General features: G+C 32.1%; 1 protein-coding gene across 2 annotated transcripts in view; it reads left to right on the top strand.

Moving 5' to 3' along the window:
• The window catches only part of LOC118194373 (putative nuclear hormone receptor HR3), a 147,180-nt gene that overhangs the window by 113,604 nt on the left and 18,312 nt on the right, over window positions 1–15,264 (top strand). The window contains exons 1-6 of one of the 2 annotated variants that reach the window (XM_035365524.2): window positions 281–416; window positions 667–727; window positions 3,345–3,552; window positions 8,977–9,182; window positions 10,936–11,057; window positions 13,596–13,728. In XM_035365524.2, the coding sequence (XP_035221415.1) occupies window positions 700–727; window positions 3,345–3,552; window positions 8,977–9,182; window positions 10,936–11,057; window positions 13,596–13,728 (697 nt within the window). In that variant the 5' untranslated portion in view covers window positions 281–416; window positions 667–699. Of the gene's footprint in view, window positions 1–274; window positions 417–666; window positions 728–3,344; window positions 3,553–8,976; window positions 9,183–10,935; window positions 11,058–13,595; window positions 13,729–15,264 lie in introns of those variants that run through there. The other variant, XM_035365523.2, reaches the window with a different exon arrangement.

Raw genomic sequence — 15,264 nt, 5'->3', positions numbered from 1 at the left:
AACTAGATATTGCATACAGGGTAAATGAAATAATTTGTTAAATCATGATTATGGAAATTTTTTAATAACAAGCACTAATTGTGATGTAATATACATATTTATGATATATTTTTGTATCAGCTAAACTATAAAGCTATTGTAATAATAAATACAAAAATTATTCAAAATAAATTAGTACCTTTTAATATTTATAACATGATTTCTGCTCTTAAAAATCTTTTAAAGTGTCTTCCATTAAAATCATTTAAAAAAAAAGTTTCCTCTTTTGCTTTAGGGTTTCTTTCGAAGAAGTCAGTCGAGTGTTGTAAATTACCAATGTCCCAGACAGAAAAACTGTGTTGTAGATAGGGTGAACAGGAACAGATGCCAGTATTGCAGGTTACAAAAATGTCTTGCTCTTGGAATGTCAAGGGATGGTAAGAATGTATTTGCAGTATTGCTTTAATATAACTTATATGCATGTTAGCTAAATTGCAATGTAATTTTTTTAAGTTTTGTGGTTCTGAATATTTCTTATATGATATTTATTAGCTCTTTCTTGCCCCCCTCTATTTTTTAATATATTTGACAAGTATATGTGTAGCAGCTTAAGTAAGATATTTTAATGTACAGTATTTTAATTAAATTGCAGTTTGTTTGCATGTATATCTCTATTTCTTATTCCAGATGTTGGTTTATACAAATTAGACAGTACCTGTAATGTTATGTGAAAGGAATATAAAAATAGGTAGCCATTAATTATGCTTTATATTAGTTTAAGTATTTACATGCAAACTAATTTTATTTTTCAAATTTTCTGAAAAATTTGTTCAAATTTTTAATAAATTTTATTAAAATAATGCTTTTTATCAAAAACTATAAAGTTTTCTTCACAGTTTTCAAAGCATGAAGTCGAATGTGATGGTTTTTAAAAATAGTATTCTGTGGTTTTTCCTAGAATAAAGTACAAAATGCATCTCACCTAAATTCCACTTTATTTGACAGAGATTCAAAGTAGCCTTTATTGAAAATGTTCATTGAACTGATTACTGAAATTAACCATGATTTAAAAATATATTTGCAACATGAAAGAAACGTATCATGATAAATAACTTCCTACTTTTCTTTCCCCCCCTTTTTTTTTTAATGTTTTTTCTAATCTAGTGGCTTTAGTGGAAGATATCCTTAGAATAATGTGCAGACTATGCGTTGTCTCATGAATAGTTTTGGATTAGCCAGAAGTTACGTTTGTTACTTCCGTTCAACTAATTATTAGACCCTTCCTATGGCTTTTGAAGTGTCAGTGCTATCTTAACATAAGCAGATATTGCATAAGGATTGTGTGCATATTGGATCTGTTTATATTTTGACAAATTTTTTGTAGTCTCATAACAACACAAATGCCTTTCTGTTCATGATTATATTTGGAGAGCTGTGACTCTAGTGCAAATGATACCATTTTGTGTTGCTGCTCCCCATTTTGAATCTGAATACCTTGTTAAAAAGAATCGGAAAGTTTTGTACTCCTTTTCCTCTGCAGCAGCATTTTAAAAGGCCTTTTAATGAATTAATATTGCTGTTGCACAAAGATGCCTCAGAGACGATTGAGATCTGAGTCGTATACATAGTGATCACCATTAAAACATGATTTTCTTTTGACCTTCCAGCATGCGCTCTTCACATTTGTTACAACATATGTTATTTTGCCGTTTTTGGCACGAAAAACAACAGAAATGGATGAATATTGATAAAAAATTTCTTAAGAAATGAAATATTAACCTTATTATTGCAAAATACAAGTGATGCCGCATTCAAAGGAAAGTAAATTATTTTTAAATATTTATATTAATCAGTTGGAAAGGCAATGATTTATTTCATTATAAAAATTAAAAATTTATTCTTTAGTAACTATATTTTAAAATCCAAGCTAGTTTTAATATTCATCTGTCCTGTATTATCAATGAATCGAACTGATTTATCAATGAATCGAAACAATTTGTCAGAAATAAAACTCTCTTGTAGCTCATCACAGCTCTTGTTATTTTAGTTCCAATGCCATCACTTCAGAACAATTCTTTTACATTTATGTGCTGTCCCTTTTTTATTCCTAGCATATATATAACAATCCAAATTATGCCATCATTTCCACTCTTGAGATAACAATGCAGTCTCTGTCTCTTGAGTATTTGCCTTTTGGCAAACTTATATATTTATCTGTTCATTCAAAAATTTCATCAAGCATATTTATATCAATTATTTTCAAAAATGATCCTATTTCATTCTCTATATCCCTGGCATGGGGTTTTTGACCAGGTAACACTTTCACACTATTCATTTTATTATTCATTTTATGAGCAGTTTGGATACTTCTTCTTTTTCTTCATCAGATAATTCTTGAAAACTGCAAGCAAAATTAGCTTTTTGCAGATATTGTTTTTGCCATGAAAACCAATATAGAGTCAAATTTATCCAAATTAAAATAATACATGTCAATTAATAAAACAAAATAAAAAAATAGTTTTCGAAATTTCACCCACGGGCATGTCGTAACTTTTACGAAGAAGCTGTCACATAGCACAAAAGCCCAGTTAAAAAAAGGGGGCATATGACTTCCTATTGGTGCATTCCATGATGTGGGGAAAGGTTGAAAGGAGGAATAGAAATGACTTCCAGATATCTCAGCTGCGATATGCGAAAAATGTGCAATAAAAATCAAATTTGTCGTAAACTTTGCGTGCTGAAAATTTAAACATACTTAAATAAGGCATTACTCCAATTTTGAAAAATAAAAGTTTTTTGTAAATTGAACTAAATGTCAATAGGTAGAACTCAAAACCAGAATTAATATTCCCATATAAGTTGAATTTTTGATTGCTGAAATCTTTTTTTCTCCTTTTCTTCAGTTTTGTCTTATGAAAGTTTGACTGTCTGTATATGCAAATGAGAAAATGAACTCATAAAAATCTGCTGTCTGAAAATGCATTATTTATCCTGTCTAATTATTCAGTTGTTAAAGGGAAAAATATATTGTTTATATTTTAAAATTGTAGTTTTTTTATTTTAAATAAAGCACTAATATGTTGCACAAGATTATGAACATTCTAGTTTAATATGGTATTTTTTAACATGTTAACTTGAATGAAGATTTCAATATATATTCTATGTCAAAAAAAATGAAACTGTTTATTGGGTTTCCCTTGTGCAGCATACTGAGATATAGACTGGCTGAACCAAAAATTTTTTAACTTGAAAGTTCTCCGACTATTGAAAAATCTCCAACATTCAGTTCAAGTATCTGTAATATCCATATTTTCTTATTTTGTTATCCTGATCTATTTTAACGCATAAATAAAAAAAAATTTCAGCTGTCAAGTTCGGTCGAATGTCAAAAAAACAGCGAGAAAAAGTAGAAGACGAAGTTCGGTTTCATCGAGCGCAACTAGTCCGTCCTCAAGGTACGGCACCGTCCCACTCGACGCCACAGCCCACAGAGACTTCTCCAGACAGTTCTGTTTTCGACCATCAGCAGCAGCCGTCCTCATCCAATCAGCATGTCTCCTACATCAACAGCGGGTCAGTATCTTCATTTCCTGTGCTGTGTCAATGCTTGATATATTTGGGTTTTACAGTCAAAAGTCGTTAATCCGGACTCGTCGGGACTTCGGCGATTCCGGATTATCGATTTTTCCGGATTATAGATCATCAGTTTAAATCTCGTAAGATGGCATGCAGAAATTCTAAAATTAAAAATATGAAACCGTAATTTATGAAATAAAGAACAATTATGATCTAAAGGGTATCAAAATTTACACAAAAAAAAAAAAACCTTAATATTTATTTGTTTACTTTATTAAACATTTCTTTCAATGTAAGTTGTTTAAGTTGCTTCATTTTATGTGATAATACTTTCTCTTTAATTCTATAAACAGACATAATTTCTTGTTCAGTTACAAAGTTCACTGTTCAAGTCCCGTTAATTGCTGTGACGAGAATACCGACTAACTTGTCAATCGAAATTTTTTCGTTTTCACTAACCTCTCTGTCACATTCTTCATGTCTTTATCCATTTTTTGCAGCAATTCCACTTTTTGTTTGTTGGACATGGAAACATACTTTCGTTTTGTAGATCCTTTGGAAGTTCCAGCATCGGAAATTCTATTTGACATAATCGAAAGTTCAAGTTTACTTTTATAAAATTGCTCTTACAGTCTGCAAAAAATAATAAGCGGGATCCAATTTGAAGATTAAGGAACAACGCAATCATTAACATTAAGTGAAATAGATAATTAGATAATTTTAGCTTACACCGTCCGTTATACATTAAACGCGCAGGCTAAAACGTATTCTGCACTAGCGCACACGCATATGCGCAGTAGTCAAGGCCTTACGCACACGCGTAAAAGGTCTGTGCGCATGTTCCAACGCGGCGCATGCGCAGAAAGTTTTTAGCTTTGAGGTCCGGATTATAGATCATTCCGAATTATGGGTGTCCGAATTAACGACTTTTGACTGTATATGTATTAAGGGTTCTCAACTTTTTTTGCTCCATGCATCACTTTTACTATTGCTAGATGATCATCCCCATCCCAATTATAAAACTAAAAAAAATGCATGTACATTTAGTTATATTATTTTTAGTGTGTTTTATAAATTAAACAAGAAGTAGTGTAGGAAATGTTAAATACCAAAACTTGAATAAGTGTTTCTATGTTCTTAAAATAAAGCTAAATATTTAACAGGTAACTAAAAGGCTAACCACATTCCTTCCTGTGAAATTATTAAATTCATATTCCCCCTAGAGGGAATTCTTCCCTGAATGAGAGCCCCTACTCTATATGCTTTAAAGAATGTAATGCTTGGCTAAAAATATGTTAATTTAAACTGCAAATAAATCTGTAATTCTGAAAGGGAGGGCATATCAATGCTGACAAATTTTTAAGGAGAATAAAAGAAATGTTCCCCATAAAAAAGAATCATAAATGAATTCAAAGTTTTGTACGTACTACGTTATTAATTTTATGTATGAGAAAGAGTATTAAGGCTGCTTAGTAAAAGTGCACAGCTGATGCAATTGAAGAGTAAGCAAAAAATATAAAAAAATTGAGAGAATATAATTAAAGTTGAAAATTTGTAAAGATTTGTCTCCAGAAAGATGGATGGCTAGAAATGGAACAATATATATATATATATATATATATATATTTTACAATAAAAAATTAAATGACACTTATACAAAGTGAATATTAAATGCTGGGGTACACTAAAATCTGTGTCTGTGACTTTACCTATGGCACATGGTTATCCTGGAATCCACTTTGGCCCATACTTGCACATTGTAGCCTTGGCATTATGCAACTTCAGTTCTTTTAGAGACTGAGTAGAACTTTGATAGTTCGACCTGGTTCAGATCCAACAAATGAGCTGGTTGCATGGGTGTTTTCTTAGTGTTCTGTATCTGTAATGTTAATATGAGCCAGTTTCCCTTGTAAAGTCCTTCACTGAGGGTATACCTTCCTTTTATGTAGGCTGATACCCCTTATATGCTTTGTTATGAACTATTATAATGTAATCCAGTCCTTTAAATCTGGAAATGGTTGGCATAGATATTGCAGTATAGTGCCAGAGCAAGAATTCACAGTAAAAGTTTACAATAGGGTGCCCCTTGATATTTTTGATGATTTTTATGACATCAAAAAGCAATGTTTCGAAGACGGCTGTCATCCAAAACAATGCTGAAAACATATGTTACAAAAACAACAAAAGTATTCACCTTGTGTATTCACAGTCATGTCTCATCGTCAGCATCGGATGACTGCTGCACATGCATAATGCAAATCATCATGTAGTCCCGGAATTGATCATCTTTCTTCTGATCCCAGTATTGGCAGTGCCACAAAAACTCCACAAAGTAGGAATAAAAGATTTCATTCAACAACTGGCGAAGATGCCACATGTAAAACTCATGCTTAATGTGCCTTCAATGGAGTTGGTATGAGCACTAGTTTCGAGTGTCTTTCTCGTGACAGACCCACTCATAGCGATCCAATTGATTGTAAAAATTAAGTGTACTAGACACATTATAACCAGTAAATAATTATAATTTCTTTATAAACAATTTTAAATAAATACATTTTCTTCTTCTTTTCAACAGTGTTCTGTTGAATTTTAAATTTTGTCTGCAAACTTGATAAAAAATGAAGCATTGTTTATAGTGCTACACAGGCATAAAACATATCGCTGAATATTGTAACATGTATATCTAAACTAATTCACATGATGGATAAAGAATGCAGTAAATTTGGGAGCTTTCATGAATGGCCTGTATGCTTTGTCAGTTGAAATTCAAATGGTGTGTTGTTATCCTTAAGCAACTAAAATTTTCTGAACATGATGAAGCATAAAAATTTCACTTCTGTCTTTTATGTTATCATATCAAAATCAATGTCTTTTATTTTAGCATATAAAAATCATATTAAAAAAGTCACGTCTTCTTTTGTAAAACTTGCATGTGGCGATCTCGAGAGCCAGCTCACAAATTTGAAAAAGTCAGAAAGAATTCTTAAACCTAGCGTATGAAAGCTATTTTACACTAGTGATAGAGAATTTGACTCGATTGAAACAGACCTAAGATCAAATCCCAAGGTCATTAACATCTTCGAGGGCATGCAAAACTCGCTTCTCATGGTGCTAATCAATGGCGATATGAGCAAGCGTCTACAATACCCAAAGCCACCAAGGTCTCTTGCACATAGGTGGTCACAAGGTCTCATTGCTACAGTATCATATCAAAATTTATTTCCGGGGGGGGGATCTTTTTTCGGTGTTAACTAAAAACATATCAGTTTCAAAAAGAAAGTTTTATTGAATAATTATGCCAGAAACTTACCCAGAGAGTAGAAAAGTAACATGTATGAAATTGCTTTATGCTGTTGAAGATACTTTTATTACAGGCTGATCTTTTTGTTTTTTGACCCTCATTGCATGTTATTTTCATTATATTTCATGCAAAGCTACGAGGGCCATCCAGGAAGTAGATTACGTTTCCGTCTGTGTCCGCTAGGGGCGGGGCTAGCGCGGCCATCTTGGGGTCAGAGCGTTGCGCAGCTCAGTCTGCATCTAGCCGTGCTAGTGAGAGGTTCGTGCTGTGCTCCGTTCAGATACTGTGACGGTTTGAAATGTCTGCGTTAATTGAAAATCCCGCGAGCTGCGAGGTGCGCTCAGTAATAAGGTTTCTGACTGCAAAAAACTGTAAACCGATAGAAATCTATCGGCAGCTTCGTGAAGTGTATGGGGACAACATTATCACTGAAGGTGGAGTGCGTCAGTGGGTCATAAGATTTCAAAATGGCCGAACCAATGTTCACGACGAAGATCGAAGTGGGAGACCCAGCATAGTGACCGCCGAACTTCTCGAAAAAGTCGATGCTAAAGTCCGTGAAAATCGAAATTTCACAATAACGGAACTTTCTTTGAGTTTTCCACAAATTTCGCGAAGTTTGTTGCACGAAATCATCAGCGAAAAGCTTGGTTACCACAAGTTTTGTGCAAGATGGAAGGCAAGAAGAGGTAACGAAGTGGTTGAAGGCGCAGGCGGCCGAATTTTTCGACGAAGGAATTTCCAAGCTCGTACATCGCTACGATAAATGCCTTAATTTGTATGGTGACTATGTAGAAAAGTAGTATTTGAGTGTGGCTTTCATCTGTATATAATAAAATTTGTTTCCTATACTTTGTTTATTTTTTTATTCCAAAACGTAATCTACTTTCTGGATAGCCCTCGTATTTTAAATTTAGGCAAAGAGATATTCTTGTGTTTCCTCAAGAACTGAATTTACTAGATATTGATTATATTCAAAAGTATCTCAACAGACTTATCTGCATCTTGCATATTGTTGACCTTGTTCATTGTATGATCTCACATAAGATATATATTTGCAGTCTTAAAGAATTTTGTTCTTAATTTGTTTGCACAGATTTCATACATTACAGTTGTATTATGGAAATACCAGGTTCCTACTTCTTGAAAATATCTCATATGAAACAAGTGAACCAATCCTTTACATGCTAACTGTTTTTGTAATTTATTCTCAGCCAATTCAAAATTTTGACCCTGGCTCGAAGTAATATTCCATGTTAAAGTTAGTTACTCTGAACTAAAGTTTATCATTGCTGTTTTTCAATGTCATCTTAAGTTAACTTGCTTTTCAGTTTAGGTAAAGAACATTTCGTTGTAATTTTTTGCTAAAGCTACTTTTTTCCTTAATGTTCCATTCAGATGGTGATATAAATGTCATAACTAGTTTAAGCCAAGCTTCGTTCCTAGGTAGCCAGACCTTGCTACTTCACAAAAACTAGTTTAGGGGTTTTGGCATAAAGTTCGAAGTTTCAACCTTATGCCAACTTAGTGTAAGAGTCGACTTATCAGAGCGAAAGTGTGAAACCTACTGAGCGGGAAAGCTGTAGACACAATCCATGCATGCACAAATTTAGCGTCTCTAATTTGCTACAGTTTAGACCCTGTCTCACAGGTGTGAACGGAACTCCCACATTTTATGATTTATGACTATGCCTCTATGACATTTATATCACCATTTGAGTAGAGATTAACATATATATTGTATTTAGTGACTATAGGAAGTGGTGATCTAAGTTTTAGAGAAGCATAGTGTTATATTACAGGGACTCCAATGTGTAAAGGCTTAATAATGTTATTTTTCCTAGGAAAGAAGAAAAGTATTGTATTGGCTGTTAATAACTGCGTTATTTGTAAACTTATTATTCTGCATATACGCTTTACATGTTATTGCTTGAAGGAATGCTGTCTTGAAGATAACATGCTTGACATTATTTCACTAATATAGTGACTAATATAGTGACTGTTGCTAATGAAACAGATAAATGTTTAAAGTTACTCTAATATAGTATGTTGTATTCTTTTTTCATTTGAAAATATTGAATTTCTTTAATACACATCTGGAAATGTTTGCTTTTTTCTAGGTACAATTATAATGGTGATCTTAACACATTTACCACAAATGGTTACACGTACACACCCCAAGCAATACAGTTTGATCTCGGCAGCACTGATTTTGTTGACAGCACAACATTTGACCAGCAGCAGCAGCTAGAACCAATACCTGATGCAAGCAGTCTTCTCATAGCAGTTGTTCCACCTGGGCCTATGACAACAAATTCTCATTTAGGTTGGTATTTTTGGTCAGATTTATATGAAATTAAATGTTATTTTGTGTTGAGTGTAAGATTACTCTTGTACCAAAATTCGTATTTGTTCATATCTTGTGTGCATATGGAAAAATTAAGTGTTTAATTGTGACTATAAGATTGCATGTGTACTTATTTGGCAACAGTTTTCTAGAAACATCATGATGTTTCTACTGAATGATTGTAAAAGAAAATAATTCTCTTGAAACTTTACTCAAATTACTTGTAATGAGGTATTGTAGAAGAATTGTTGATTTCGTGGTGTCAGAAATTCTAAATTATCTCTTGTTAAATTGTTGACAAAAATATTTAATTATGCAGCATGTACATTTATACATTAAATACCTTAAATCACTAAATATTTTTTATGTAAACTATCAAAATGCATTTTGGGTATGTGGAGCACAGTTATTAGTGAAAAGGAATTTCTGTGCTTTTGTGGAATTTTATAAATGTAGAATAACTAATATTTATTTTTCTTAAGCAGTGAAAGCAAGAAAAATCCGTTACCTCTTATCAAAGTATATTTTATTATTAAGCGCACTGAAATTTATATTTCCTTAAATAACACCAAAATATGAGGAAATATGCTACTTCAATTTGAGTTATTTTAAAATTCAATTGTTACTTTTGAACTTTTTTTATTGTGCATTTTAGGAGGAAAGAACAGGTGGGGAGAAATTTGTTAAAATACAGATATATAGGAATGGAGAAAAATATTGATTAAGTAAAATAAATATTGATTTTTATAAATTAAGAACTAAGTATATGGAATCAAGTATGCAAAACCTTCGTTCCCTAAGCTTGCAGGAACCTTATCCTTGATTCAGTCATCATGCTATGGTGTTCCCAAGTACACTCAATGTCCTCAAATATTTTGTGTATGTGATTAGCCAGAGTGCTAGAAATAAAGAACTTCAGTTTTCACTGTGGAGAATATTTTCCTCCTCCTCCATCAAAGCAACTGCTAGCAATCAGTGATACTGAAGAAGTAACCACAGGAATTTCCAAATTCAGGGAGCACTACTGAAGAACAAAACTTCCCCACTCTTCTTTGGATGCTTGTGATGATTTAGAAGTTATTTGGAAGCAGGGAAACTAAGTATATTTGAAGCGAAAGACAGAATTTTTCCAGACTGGTTTTTACTTAACTGCTTATCGCTGTAGAACAAAATTCATGAAAAGAATAAACAAGAAATAAATTTTGATATTTTTGAATTGAAAAGTATGAAAAATTTGTTGGATTACACTTCTTGATAATTTTTGTAATTTTATTATTTTTATTACATGACTAAATTAAATTAAATTTTATAAATATAATTTAATTAATATTTGAATCAAAGTATTTACTATTTGTAGTAACATAAATGCAGATGCTTGTTTCTAGGGTAAATTTCTTAACTGAAGCACTCTGTTTAATGGACTTTACTCACATTTTTGAATTTTTGTGAAATTTTGCAACAATATTGTAATCTTAATGGTAAAAATAAAATAAAAATCTCTTAGACCAATGACAGGCATTGACTTCATCTTGCCTGTTGTTAATCTGTAGACCTGATCTGAGCAGTTTATTTAGAGGTCAGGAGAATAGTAATGATAACAATTATTATTTAAAAAAATTATAAAGTAATATTATTGATATGAATATTATTTTGGGAAAAATACGTATTAAAGTATCTACGTAAATTTTTTGCTTTTATTAATATTTTTGTATTTATTTTTTTCATTCTCCAGAACTCTTGACAAAGACACTAACTGAGGCGCACACAAGAACATGTCTCTATACCACAGAGCAGGTTGCTGAAATCATGAGGAAGCCCCATGATGTCACTTCCATACTCTGCTATAAAGGCATGGTAAGATGCAGGACAAAATGTCCTACTTGTTCTTTCTAATTTAAGCACAGATATATTAAATAAGGAAAAGACTGTATCATGAAGCTTTCATCTCATTTTGTGTTTAGTAATTATGTGTGAATAGAACAGTTTTGTTGATGGAATAAATACTTACATTTTAAGTGATCCAGTCAACATATTTTTCTTGAATTATTTACTTGTCTAATCTGTTCATTTAGCAGTTTCTATTTGGCTTATTCATTATGAACATGTCCCAAAATAATTATTTTATCTGTCTGTTTAAAATACGCATTTTTGTTGCCGATGATTATTATTTTTTTTATTTGTTGAACCGTTACTCTAGCATTTCTTCAGAAAGTCTCATGTATGGTTCACTTTCATCTTTTAACTAAATATTTCATCAACTATTTACTCTTTTGAAACCAAAAGTTTTTAACTTATAAAGGAAAATTGAATAGTCTTGCCATAGAAATTTGTTTTGCAACTCAGATATTGTTAGCTGAGTATGAAAAACCTGAATTTATGTATTTAAATATCTGTTTCTAAAAAACAGGAAAATTTCGTAATACATATATTTTTAAGAAAGTAGTAAAAACAGTATTAATGCAGGTATGAGATCATTTTTATGATGTTTTATTAAAGTAAAGACATATATATGTGAATTTTTCGGAATGTTAAACTAGTTCACTTTTTAGTCATGGCCGAAATGTTGCAGAGATAAGTAACTCGCACACAAATAAGATGCATCATGGAGGATAGTTTGAAAATGTTGTGTAGATGGAAAGATAAACTTGCAGACAGATGAGGCCAAATTCAACGTGGTTTTGTTATTGAATAAAGAATTTCTGAAGATACAATATATGCTTCACACATGATTGTTGGTGCAACGGCCACCTCACGACTATGTATGCAGTCACATTCTAGAACAGTGGAAGAATGCAGTTAAACAAAGAGATTTATTTAGCAAGAAAGTTTAGGCAGCAAAAGAGGATGTGTGCAAGGCAGGGAAGGAAAGTATACATCAATGCAGATGTTGAAGGAGGCTGTACTTACATTTTACATCAGAAATTTATAGGTCTTTTGCGAAAATTTTTTTAGTCATGGTTTTTTATATTTTATACTTTTATACTATACATAGAGAGAGAGGTAATGTATTTTTATTTTTAGTATTGCCTGAATAATCATCGTGCGCATATAGATCCATTTGAAAATATTAACACAAACATTGGAATAATATAAGATATAATAATATGAACACTGGAATATTAACATACAGTAGATTTATATATTATATAAAATTTTATCTAAAACTGTAAAGGGGTTTTTCCTGGCTGAATTCCAAATTTATAAGATAATTTCCCTTGACTTTTAGTTGCAGTATTTTAGAAATTAAGAGTAATAGAAACTTAAGACAAGATAACAATAGCTTTCTATTATGGAAGCAGAATTTTTCAATGTAGAAACAAATATTTGATGTCATATGAATTATGAATGAATTTAATATTTTTTAAAATTAGTATACTTATTGACTTTTATATGGCTAGCAGCCTATGATATGTATCAGCAAGCTACAGCAAAATAGCAATTCTGCCATCTAATATCATCTTAAAATAGTTAAGCTCACATTAATATTTTGTAAAATGCATCTGAGAGTTTAAATAATATTATTATTTTCTTAGATTGATGAATTTTCTTCTGTTAGTGTTTTCATGTGAATGCCATGACAAGTCCTAAATTTTTCAAAAATTTTCTAAAAATTCATGAACTTTATCCCAGTGGATATATGTATATGTAATGTTATTAATATATAGCACATACTAAGTAAAATTGTAAGCTTTTTAAATCAACTATTGCTTAAATATTAATATTCAGTAGTTGTTTTGGCTGAAGCTTATTTTTCAACTCCATCTTAATTTTTTGTTTGATAAGTTGACCTCCAATAAAATGATTGTTAAATAAATCTTGTAATCAGTTTCACTAAAATATATTTTTTATTGCTGAATTCAAACTGAGGCATATTAAATGCTGGATTTATGCTGGATTACTTTGATATTTGTTTAAATAATAATTATTTTTTATTTAGTCTAGTAAAGAAACAATATTTTGACTTTATTTTGAACCAATTAACTTAAAATAATTGAAAACATATATTCAGTATTGTATTAAGGAAAAGAGGGTAAAATTAATTAATGCTTTAAAGTTGTTTGACATGTATTTAGAACCAAAGAAGAATGCACAAAATAAATATTAAGGAATGAGAAAGAGAAGGGAACCAATCCATGTTTGTATTAAGAAAAGAAAAAAGTGTAACATTAGAAACATTGAAATTACAGAAGGGGGAAAAAATTACAAGTGTCATATACCAGCCATTGCTTTGTATGGGTATTTGTAGTTGTTACAAAATGGAATAAGATTGCCCTCTGCGTAGGTGCTTTTTGTACTTGAACAAGAAAGTTGGGAGATAATATACAGTGGATGTTATAATTCTGTAATGCATGCCATCAAAATCATTCTAATACATGATCTATAATTTTACAGGATCATGAGCAGATGTGGTTAGATTGTGCTCAGAAGCTTACAAACATCATTCAACAAATCATAGAATTTGCCAAAATGGTCCCAGGCTTCATGAAACTTTCACAAGATGACCAGATATTATTACTCAAAGCAGGTACAGAAAATGTATTTATAAAAAAATATTCATGCTGTTTGTTATTAATTGTATTTTAATATATTTTAACAGTAGATAGATTATAGTTATAGATTTCAATTATGTATGGATTTTGAAAGAAAAAAAATGCACTAAGATATTTTATGTATTTCCATTAAAGTTGAAAAATTAGTCTAATATTAAAAAATTGAACAATTATAATTGGAACACTTTGAAAAGCAGTTTTGTTATTCTTGTAATCATTTTATTTCTGAAAAAAGGTCTAAACTAATTATTTTAATTACAATTTGACTATTTCTTGTTTTATTTATTGTCATGATAAATTAATGAAAATACGTAGCGTATTCGGAAACTAAGTACCGTTTCATTCTAGCACTGTCGCAGTGCTGTGGTAGGCGTTTCGCGCATTCGCACTAGTCTTTCTTGTTCACTGACTTTCAATTGTCACCATTTTGGTTGCTCTATGTTCTGTTTTCAGTTTGCTGTGCACATTCAAAATGTTTAAGACAATTAGTTCTCCCGCTGACTGTGAGATTTGTGCCGTGATTAAATTTTTGAATGCAAGGAATGTTAAACCGGCCGAAATTTATCGTCAAGTGACAGAAGTTTACGGTGAATAAGCGATAAGTGATGGAATGGTGAGAAAGTGGGTAAGAATGTTTAATGCAGGTCGAACAAATGTCCACGCCGAGGCTCGGAGTGGTCGGCCTTCTGTTGTCACCGATGATTTGGTTAGGAAAGTTGATGAAGCAATTCATGAGAACAGACGCTTCACAATGACAACTCTTTCAGAGGCATTTCCACAAATTTCACGTACTGTTTTGTTCGAAATTGTGTTTGACTGCTTCAATTATCACAAACTGTATTCCCGATGGGTTCCAAAAATGCTCACTGATGTTCACAAAACAAAGCGACTTAGTAGTGCCCTGACATTTCTCACACGGTAAAGTGATGAGGGAGAAAACTCTTCAAACCAAATTGTGACAGGTGATGAAACTTGGGTGTGTCATTTCACACCAGAATCGAAACAACAATCAATGGAGTGGAGACACACTCATTCTCCGAAAAAACAAAAGTTCAAAGTGACAATGTCATCACAAAAAATCATGTGCACTGTCTCTGGGATAGGAAAGGTGTTTTGCTTACTGAATTTCTTCCCAGAGGTGAAACCATTAATGCGGCACGATATTGTGAGACTTTAACAAAACTAAGGCGTGCCATTCAAAACAAACGAAGAGGAATGCTCAGTAAAGGAATTGCGTTGCTCCATGACAATGCTCGGCCCCATACTGCTGGTGTCACTCAATCATTAAATCGACAGTTTCATTGGGAGCAGTTGGATCACCCGCCGTACAGCCGGACTTGGCGCCATCCGACTATCACTTGTTCCTGCACATGAAGCGCGAGCTTGGTGGCAAGCGCTTTGGATCTGACGATGACACGAAAAATGCTGTGGAGTCCTGGTTATCGAAACTGGCGGGAAGTTTCTTTGACGATGGTATACAAAAACTGGTCACCCACTATGACAAGTGTTTG

The sequence above is a fragment of the Stegodyphus dumicola genome, chromosome 5 (assembly GCF_044657685.1).
Source record: "Stegodyphus dumicola isolate Sdum_Otavi_A_Nest chromosome 5, ASM4465768v1".
Lineage (NCBI taxonomy): Eukaryota > Metazoa > Arthropoda > Arachnida > Araneae > Eresidae > Stegodyphus > Stegodyphus dumicola.
Note: the sequence above shows the minus strand (reverse complement) of the source record. Positions and strands in the feature narration are given on the sequence as shown.